Raw genomic sequence first — 9392 nt, 5'->3', positions numbered from 1 at the left:
CTTTGCCTAACTTCTTAAAGGCATAGCAGCAAACATGCACAAGTTAAGAGGGTAATGCTCATATAAAGCAGAGTACAGAATTTTATTCATAAATGATGTAGTTGAATTGCGGCTTTTCACTTTAAGACAAAACATTCATTAAGATTACTATTAATCTCAAAACTTTCATTATCGCACGAACAGTTTTTGAACTAGGTTGAGGAAAATAGTGATGAAGTTCTGAACTAAGAAGCATCAATTCTCCAAAATGGGTGCCTTTGTCCACATGTCCAATACATCACGTGGCATGTCAATATTTTTTAATTATTATTTTTTTGAAGGATAGGTTAGGATCATTTCATGAAAACGCATATCATATATTTACCTTTGTATTTTTTTATTAGTTTTGCAATTATATATCTATGGACACATACAAATCATGTACTTGATAATAAAGATTCAATAAAAACGATGATCAGAACCGTCATGTGATCGCCATCTATAAGATAAAACACTCGCAGCCATCAAACTGCCGGAGGTCATTCATCACCCTTCACTTATAACCATTATGAACTTGCAACACCATCCACAAATACCACTTTTACACAATCTCTCCAAATTTGCTCCAAACCCCACCTCAACCCACTACCCAGCCACAACCACTACAACTTTCCTATTCCACATCACCACCACCACAGCTATATCCTTCTACTCTACCTAACTATTGCATCACCTATTAGAACTCTTCTATTTAACCTACCTATCGCATCTTTTTATTCTCTCTTGCAACCACTACCATTAAATCTCATCATGGCCCTAAAATCACGTATCTCTCCTTAGTTGCTAGTGCATCTTGACAACCTTGAAGTAATCTTTTATCATTATTTTCAAATGATTTGTCAAATCTAATATAAAGGTTCGGTTTCGGGGACAATTTCTTTTAACTTATGTGTTGAAGTTGCATAAAGGAATTTGATGAAGAAAGAATTATTGGCCCTCCACACAAGGTTGCTGTGAGTTAGGTGTTAAAAGCGCAGCTTGCTTGTTTTCATTTTTTAAAAAATACTTTTCAGAAAATTCTATTTTCTTATTTTTCATATTTTTTTTGTTTTTACTGAATTTTTTTAATATTTTAAGCAATTTTTTTTTACTTTTTAGACACACCTAACATAAATACACCTAAAAAGTAAAAAAATTGTACAAAAAATCACTAAATACCAAAAATACAAAAAAAAAAAAATACAAGAATTAGTATATTTTTTGTATTTCTATGTATTTATTAATTTTTTAAAATATTTTTTTACAAATTTTTTACTTTTTAGATACATCTAACTAAGGTGCATCTAAAAAAGTAAAAAAAAATATTTAAAATTTAAAAAATATTTACTAAAAACAAAAGAATACGAAAACCAAAAAATTTTGTTTTCAAAAAACTTAATTCAGAAAACTCAAACCAAACACACTGATTACTTTCGTTTCTTTAACTTGTTCACATACACATATTGCCTCATTGAAAAATGGCCCAGACCCGCAGTAGGGGTGACCCCCACCACAACCACTGTTTTTTGATTGGTCCATAATATTATTTTTTTTTTTTTTTTTTTTTTTTTTTTTTTTGTCACTTGCTGCACCCGAAGGTGGAGTGCTGGGGTCACCCTCCACTCCACTGGAGGCCCCAGCACAGTTGTTGCCTCATTTGAACAATTGAATTTTTTTCCTCAAATTTTATATACGTCACTGATTGATATTATATACATATATATATTTAATATATTACTTATTTTCTCCATATTCTTATTGATTAACTGACCCTGTTTTCATATTTTACTATTTTGTCTCTTTATTTTATTATTCTTTTCTTAATTCTTTATTTTTGAATGAAGGAATTATTAAGATTAAGAAAGCTTGATCTAAGGGGACTTGAAAGTTTTTCTATCTTGATTTTAGAGAGAGAAAAATAAGTTAAAACTTTTTTTGAATCCTTCTCATCTTTTGGACTTTCGATTTTCATTAATCTCAGTTTATAATTTAATTTGGCATTTGAAAAATGTGTCTTATGTAACTAACGAAGGTGGCGATTGTTACATGATTCAAAAGTTGAGGGTGGGATGTAATTTTATGAACCAAAAGGGAGTGAAATGTATTTGAGAGAAGAGTAATGCTAGAGACCCCAAAAATTCTATCAAAAGTTTTACCAAATGTCTCACACACAATGTGAGTCCCATGTGGGTCCCACACCCATGTGAAACATTTAGTAAAACTTTTGGTAGAATTTTTGGGACCTCTAGCATTTTTGTTGAGAGAAACCTTATTTGTAATCTAAGAAATAATGGCACAACGGTCTTTTCAATTACCATCCCCTCCACGCTGCGTTACCCTAAGCCAGCCCCAAAAGCCAACCCTAAGAATTCCAACTAAAACTAAAAACTGATCAGGAACCTCTCTCTCTCTCTGTGAATCTTACAATTACACTCTCTCTGTGTCTCCATTGACAAGGGTTTTCTATATATACAAACGCTTAGCTATACATACATATATATATATATATAGATATACAATGGGAAGAGAGAGAGAGGTGGCTCAAAAGCAGCAGCAGTCGGCGACGTCGTTCACTGTGGAGCAGCTCGTGGCCGTCAATCCCTACAATCCTGACATCCTTCCCGATCTCGAAAACTACGTCAACGAGCAGGTTCTCTTGCACCTTTTTTTTTTTTTTTTGCTTTGGTATATGTATCGACTGATTTTGTTTTTGTTGATAAATTTAGATTTGTATGGTTCCATCAACTGATTTTAAAGGGCAGAGATACAGTGTAAACTTACATATATATATATTTCAGGTTCTCATTGGGGGTGATTAAATGTTCTCCAAAAAGGCTTATTAAAAATTCTGGTGCCATATGCCCAAAAATCGTTCTTTTCTGTTCTTTTTTTTTGTAAACGATAGGATAATCGTGGGTTAATAACAACAAAAGCCGTAGTGGCTCGGATGGATTGCCCCCCGGGGGGGGGGGGGGGTAATTGTAAAAACTATGTATATTTTGAATCCTGGATCGGTCAATGGATGGCTCCGTCGACTTGAACCTGAACCTCTCACTGTGTCCCAGTGGACAGCTACATAGACCACTGATCTACTGCCCTGTCCCCCCTCAAAAAAAAAGTTTCTTTGAACTAACTTTATTTTGTGATATCTGATACGGAGTAATGTGTGGACACATGGTGGTTGAAAACAATTTGTGGCTAGTTGTATCCATGACCCAAATTAAGTGTCAAAATCAGTGGAATTTGGGTGGGCAATGTAGTTATAAGTAGATGTGAATGTAACTTATAATTCTATAATAAATTGTAGCGTGAAACTCCTTGTCATGGTTTATCTGTGATTGTAAATTCATGGAAAATTGCTTTGCACATTATGACATCCAAATAGCTGGAACAAACTTAGTTCTTTTTGTTTAAAGAATGTATACCCATTAGAATGCGATGATATACAATTATTTACTTGCTATCGTGTTTTTCATTGTGATTGTGAATATGTTGCCTATATAATTGTGTTTTTTTTTTTTTTTTTTTTTTTTTTTTGTGTGCTCTAAATATGTGCATATTCATTTTTATTTTGTTTATTCAATACAATAACAGAATAGTTTGTCACAACCAGGTTTCATCACAAACATACAGTCTGGATGCAAATCTTTGCCTCCTTCGTCTCTATCAGGTAAATTTGTGCCTTTCTTTTTGACATGAATGGACTTACACAAATTCCTACAGGAACAGGATTTTTTAGTCATTGAGTAGGTTACCAATTGTTTCAATTGCACTAAACTATTAAACCTTTTTTTGTTGACATTATGTTTTTAATTGCAGTTTGAACCAGAGCGAATGAGTACCCAAATTGTTGCCCGCATTTTGGTCAAGGTCCAATCAATTCTTTTTGTGAAATTTATGAAATATATTTCCGGTTCATTGGTCCATAATGTGTTTATTTTTTATTTTTTTGATAAGTACTGGTGCATATTGTGTTAATGTATTGTATTCCCTTGTGTTATAAGCAGGCTCTTATGGCAATGCCTGCCCCAGATTTCAGCCTGTGCCTCTTTTTAATCCCCGAACGAGTGGTATTGAACTTTATTTCCTATCAGCTCCCTCTTCATAGCATGCATAATTTTTGCATGTTAATTGTAATGTACTGTATCTCATTAAATCATGCTGCAACAAAACAAGTATTATGAAGGACGGCCTTTTTTTCCCCCCATCAAAAGCAAACAAATGAAAAATAAATAAATAATAATTTAAATGGTGATTGTGTTGTGAACCTTGAAGTAATATAGTGGATTAAGCAGAGTAATTGAACACGCCTGCCTGTATGGGTGCAGAGGGCAAGAGAAACCGTGATTTTAACAACTTAAACTAATTTTGGTGCATTGTTGTTGACTTTAGATTTACTAAAATGGCATTACTTCAATTTCTCACCTTGTAGTAAGCAATGGAGCTATAAGCTACTACATTTTATTAGGTTGCTTTCCACATGATTGTCATGACCTAATTATAGATTTTGTCATGGTCCAACTTCAAATTGCAAGTAAGAAAATTTGGAAGACATGATGTGATATCTTCTTTATTCCCTTTCTCTTGTACTCATCTCCATTTTCTCAATTTCTTTTCCCCTTTTCTTTCTAAACTGTGGACTCTTTGGTGATTACAATGGCATCAAAAAAGGTAGTACAGACAGCGACAGCCCCAACAACAATTTTCCCATTGTTTATCTGCTCAATTTTCTCTTGTACCTTGGGCACTGATCTAATGAATTCCAAGAGCACATAGTATCACTCTGGTATCTCTAGCATTACTAATTTTCTCGATGATCAATCCTTTTTTCTCTTTCTCTTAGAGAATTTTAGAATGGCTTTGATGCATCTCCTTAAGCTGCTTTTACCTTGCCTTCTATTATATTGGTAAAGGGTGAATGAGGGGCATGTGCACTAGTTTTGACCTTAGAGAATTTTAGAAAGGCTTTGATGCATCTCCTTAAGCTGCTTTTACCTTGCCTTCTATTATATTAGTAAACGGTGAATGAGGGGCGTGTGCACTAGTTTTGACCTTCTGGTTTAATGATCAGACGGGAAGTGAGGCTTCAGCACAAGTAATTTTATGTCTTGGTTGAATCAGAGTGAGTTATTTAATGTTAACTTTAGTGGCATTTTGACATAACAGTTGTTTGACCGCTTTTAATTGACAATGCTTGATATTTTCCTTAAAAATTTCACCATCGCATAGTTCACAATGAACAAAAGAATGAGATGTTCTAACCGTTTTAAAGTTCCAGAATGTTTCTTGATATCTAGAAATTAAGTAGATTGTAGAATTTTACTTAAATCATCTATGTGGTTTTTAGAAGTCAAACATCTCTTGAGCATGGTTTTTTTTTTCCGCTCTATTTTGACTTCTTTTTTCCTTGTCAATTATCATCAATTATCAGCAAATGGAGGAACAGTTCAAGACACTAATTGTTCTTTCACACTATTTGGAGGTATGCTTTTGCCTTGTTTTGACTCATACACATGTACATGAAAATGGATTACCATTTGTATAACATATTTTCACATGCAGACTGCAAGATTTCGTCAGTTCTGGGACGAAGCAGCTAAAAGTCGTCACCTTGTCGAAGTTGTGCCTGGTAATACTGAACTAGAACAATTGGATTGTTGTTGCTGTGTTGCATGTTTCTTAGCTAAGTAATGTATTATGCAAATAATGTTAGCTTTTTTATCATTTCAACTGGAATAATACATGCCCAATTTTATTTTAGGAATATGTTAAATCCACTATCATATTTTCTATAGCCTCACCTCACATGGTTGGGTCTAGTAATATGAGAGCGAGGATTGTGGATATAGCCATTATACATTTGGATTTAACATTTCTGTCAATTTTATTTAATTTTTTACTCTTATGGTTCTTGAGACTCTTCAAGCTCTATTGGTTGGGAAAATTTGGGCTCCGTTTGGTGGAGCTTTGGAAATATAGTTCCACACTCACTTTTGAGTGTAGTGTTTGTTTTGCGTTTTTAAAAATTAATTCCACTCTCACTTTTGAAAACTCTTTCCAAGGTTGGAAAATTTGGGCTAACCGGTTATCCCACCAGACGTCCTACTGGTCTTCCGGCCGGTTGACCGAAACAATGTTTGGTTTTTTTCTTTTTTTTTCTTTTTTTTCTTTTGCACCTGCTATTTTTATATTACAAAAAAAAAATATTTGTGAAATTTTTTTAAAATTTTTTATGAGTGGTGTTGAATAGAATTTTGGGTTGTGTGTTTGATTATGAGTTGTAAGTTATCATACATCACATCACTCAATTTAAAACTATTTTCAAAATTCATAACCAAACAAATTTTTCACACTCAAATCATAATTTCAAAACTCACATACTCAAAATATAATTTTATTCTCAAATCATAATTCTAAAACTCTACCAAACACTACTTTGGTTTTTACTCAAAAAATACAAAAATGAGACTCAATCTTTCAAAGCCATTTAATCTTTAAATATACAGAAAGATGCACTATTTTTTTTTTTTTAAACAAAAAGCTATGCGAAATGATGACATATTTACTCTTAAGAGAATGCCTTTTGACATTATGGAATTAACTTTTCTTTGTTCATCATGATAATCAATTTGGACAATTTAAGAGCACAATTCCTCCAAATATGATATTTTAGTGTTCCTCTTTTTCAAATAGACCCCCAAATATGATATTTTTGGGGCCTAGAGCTTTGAATTTGTATGCGTCTTCTTGAGATTAGGGCCTGGGGGCTTGTTATGGAGGGGTTTGGTTGCCGTTGTTGGTGGGTGATGAAATGGAGAAGAGAAGAGATGTGAAGAGGGGAGGACAGAATAAGTAGTGAGAGAGGAGGTTGGATGCAGAGAGGTTGAAGAAAGAGAAAAAGAGAGTTCCTTGCGGCTAAAGGGGGGCGGGGACGGGGACTTGTTATGGAGAGAGTTGGTGTTGGACATAGTGGCGGCTGAAATAGGAGAGGCAATGAGAGAAATTGTAGAGAGAGAAGAGGTTTGATCAATGGGAGTTGTTTTGGGGGATGAGGAGGTATGGTTGTGCTAGAAGAAAGGATGAAACGAGGCCTGGTGGATACTTTTGTTGTGCGCCACAAAGGGGATGGAGGAAGAAGCTGAGAGCAAACTGTTTTAACAGTTGCTTGCACTCCTTTGGCAGTTGTAGCCCTGGGGAGGAGAAGGGGATGGGGAGGATAGAGTAGGAGGTTTTTAGGGAAGGCAACAAACAAAAGGGGGAACTATGTTGATTCGGGAAACTTGGTAGGTAAGGAGATGGTGGTTCAACAAGTGGGTAATTCTCAAGAAGTCAGTTTGTCTTTAAGCTTGGAAGGACCTGATGTGTCAGTAGGTCATGAAGAGAGTAATTGGTTTGATCAAATTTTTGGGAATACCATGCAAAAGATGCTATAAAGCTGATTGCAACAATTAAGCGATAAAGAAACCAAGGAGTGATGTCAATTCTATTATGGGGAGTGGGGAGGAACAAAGTGAGAGGTGGACAGGAGTTAAAGGATTTGATCGGTACCATTAATTACATAGGGTAGAATAAAAGGTGCTGGAGTGGAGGGAGTTAAGAGGGGCTTGTTGATGGTTTTCCATGATCTTTTTTGCCCTGCTTGGAGGTTTGAGCTCTTGTTGAGGCTTGTTTGTGAGGCTTTTGCCTTTCTTGCTTTTGTAATCTGGTTGTGTTACCTTGGCAGCTTTTTTTTTTTTTATATTATTTTTATTTTAAATTTAGCTATTAAAAAAAAGGCTTATTGGTCTTTTTCAAAAAAACTGGTAGTTAGGAAACTTTGTAGGTGTCATTTCTGGATAGTATTCATTTAGTGCTGGCGCAGGATGTATGTCAGACATATTTTCTGAAGTTGGCACCATTGCATTAGAGTTCTTCATTACGTCATGATGTTTCTACTTTCAACAGTGTTCACAAGCCCTAGTTTATGTTGTTACTTAAATCAGAAGTGTGGTTTCTTTGTTGTTGCTTTCTTTTCGCTGCTTTTACTTCTTTATCTCCTTGTTTCCTCTTTTTATGCGAGCATGTAGTCTTATGAATATGAAAAATGTAGGTTTTGAGCAAGCAGTCCAAGCCTATGCAATTCATGTCCTTTCGCTGACTTACCAAAAGGTTCCAAGGTCTATTCTTGCTGAGGTATGCTTTGATTTTGTGCCCATTTACATTTAATACTTTCTGTTTAGTTTTTTTTTGTGGGGGCACCAAAGTGGCTGTAGAACCCCACTTGTATTATCGAGGAATACTAAGAGTGATGGTCTCCTTGTCTAGCAATTGGTTTTAAACATGTAGCTTTTGAAGAATAAAATAATGTATAGTAGTGTGATATTGACTCTTTTTGGGGATGTGTTAGTATGATATGGATCATTATGGGGGTGTGATGTAGTTTTGTATTATAGCAATTACACATTGTTTCATTGTTGTATTTTACTGCAGTAGTTTATATCCATCCAATTTAAACCATGCCAAATTGGCCAATTTAGCTCCATCCCTTGTGCATGTTGGCCATCAAGGACAAATCTTTTTGTTTCGCCATCTTGGGTTTGTGTGAAATATTTTATCATACTACTTTCATAATTATCCTTCCCGATAAAACTTCTAATGGGCATGGTCATATACAGGCTATCAATATTGAAGGGCTTTCCCTGGACAAATTCCTGGAGCATCAGGTAGTGAACTGCGGTTGGATACTCGAGAAGGGTCAAGGCAGGGGCCAACTCATTGTCCTACCACGCAATGAGTTCAACCATCCGGAGTTGAAGAAGAACGGTGCAGATAGCATTCCATTGGAGCACATTACCCGTATCTTTCCCATCCTTGGCTGAACTATAACTATCTGTTCAGAGAGGGCTTTTGAACTTCTTTTTTAGTTCTCCTTTACTTTTGAAGTGTTGGTTGGATTGGGTTATTAGTATTTATTGGGCTGAGTTGCAGCACCTCCCCTTCATCCGCAGGCACTAAGATGTTGAATTTTGGCGACTCTTCAGCTTTTATTTTATACTCAAGTAACTTATTAGTTCAGTGCCTTGAAAAAGTGTTGGAAATGGTTAATAAACTGTTTCATGGATTATGATTTTAATTTTGATTTTGCGTATAAGTAGTGGAATGCTTTAAGGTAATTATGATTTTGGTTGTGATTTACGTCTCCTTTTAAGGTCGTATTGAGAAATTGACCCCCCAAAAAAAAGAAAAAAATTTATCTTTTGCAACAAAATTTTTAAAAATGTTGCTAATAAATGCTCTCAGTGAAGTAATTTAAAAATTTTGATACCAAAAATAGTTATTTATTAATGTTCAATGAAGTAACTTTTGGCCCTTGGAAGGTTGTCCTTGAATTTGTC

At 34.9% G+C, this 9392-nt stretch overlaps 1 protein-coding gene across 1 annotated transcript; it reads left to right on the top strand.

Annotated features, from left to right (window-relative positions):
• Window positions 1-2295: 2295 nt before the first annotated feature.
• On the top strand, window positions 2296-9130 carry EIF3K (eukaryotic translation initiation factor 3K). The gene is made up of 8 exons (XM_028214191.2): window positions 2296-2668; window positions 3632-3688; window positions 3838-3888; window positions 4026-4088; window positions 5450-5500; window positions 5581-5647; window positions 8108-8190; window positions 8673-9130. Exons 1-8 carry the CDS (start codon window positions 2537-2539, stop codon window positions 8874-8876), a joined length of 708 nt encoding a protein of 235 aa, XP_028069992.1. The 5' UTR covers window positions 2296-2536; the 3' UTR covers window positions 8877-9130.
• Window positions 9131-9392: the final 262 nt, after the last annotated feature.

This window comes from Camellia sinensis, chromosome 4 (assembly GCF_055761805.1).
Source record: "Camellia sinensis isolate YWXY chromosome 4, ASM5576180v1, whole genome shotgun sequence".
NCBI lineage: Eukaryota > Viridiplantae > Streptophyta > Magnoliopsida > Ericales > Theaceae > Camellia > Camellia sinensis.
This window is presented reverse-complemented; position numbering and strand designations above follow the sequence as displayed.

Bases quoted from the DNA above. Each gene is read 5' to 3' on its own strand.
- EIF3K (XM_028214191.2), top strand. From the start codon at position 2,537: ATGGGAAGAGAGAGAGAGGTGGCTCAAAAGCAGCAGCAGTCGGCGACG. The intron at 5,501-5,580 runs GTATGCTTTTGC...TTTCACATGCAG, and splicing joins TTCTTTCACACTATTTGGAG to ACTGCAAGATTTCGTCAGTT. The intron at 5,648-8,107 runs GTAATACTGAAC...TGAAAAATGTAG, and splicing joins CCTTGTCGAAGTTGTGCCTG to GTTTTGAGCAAGCAGTCCAA.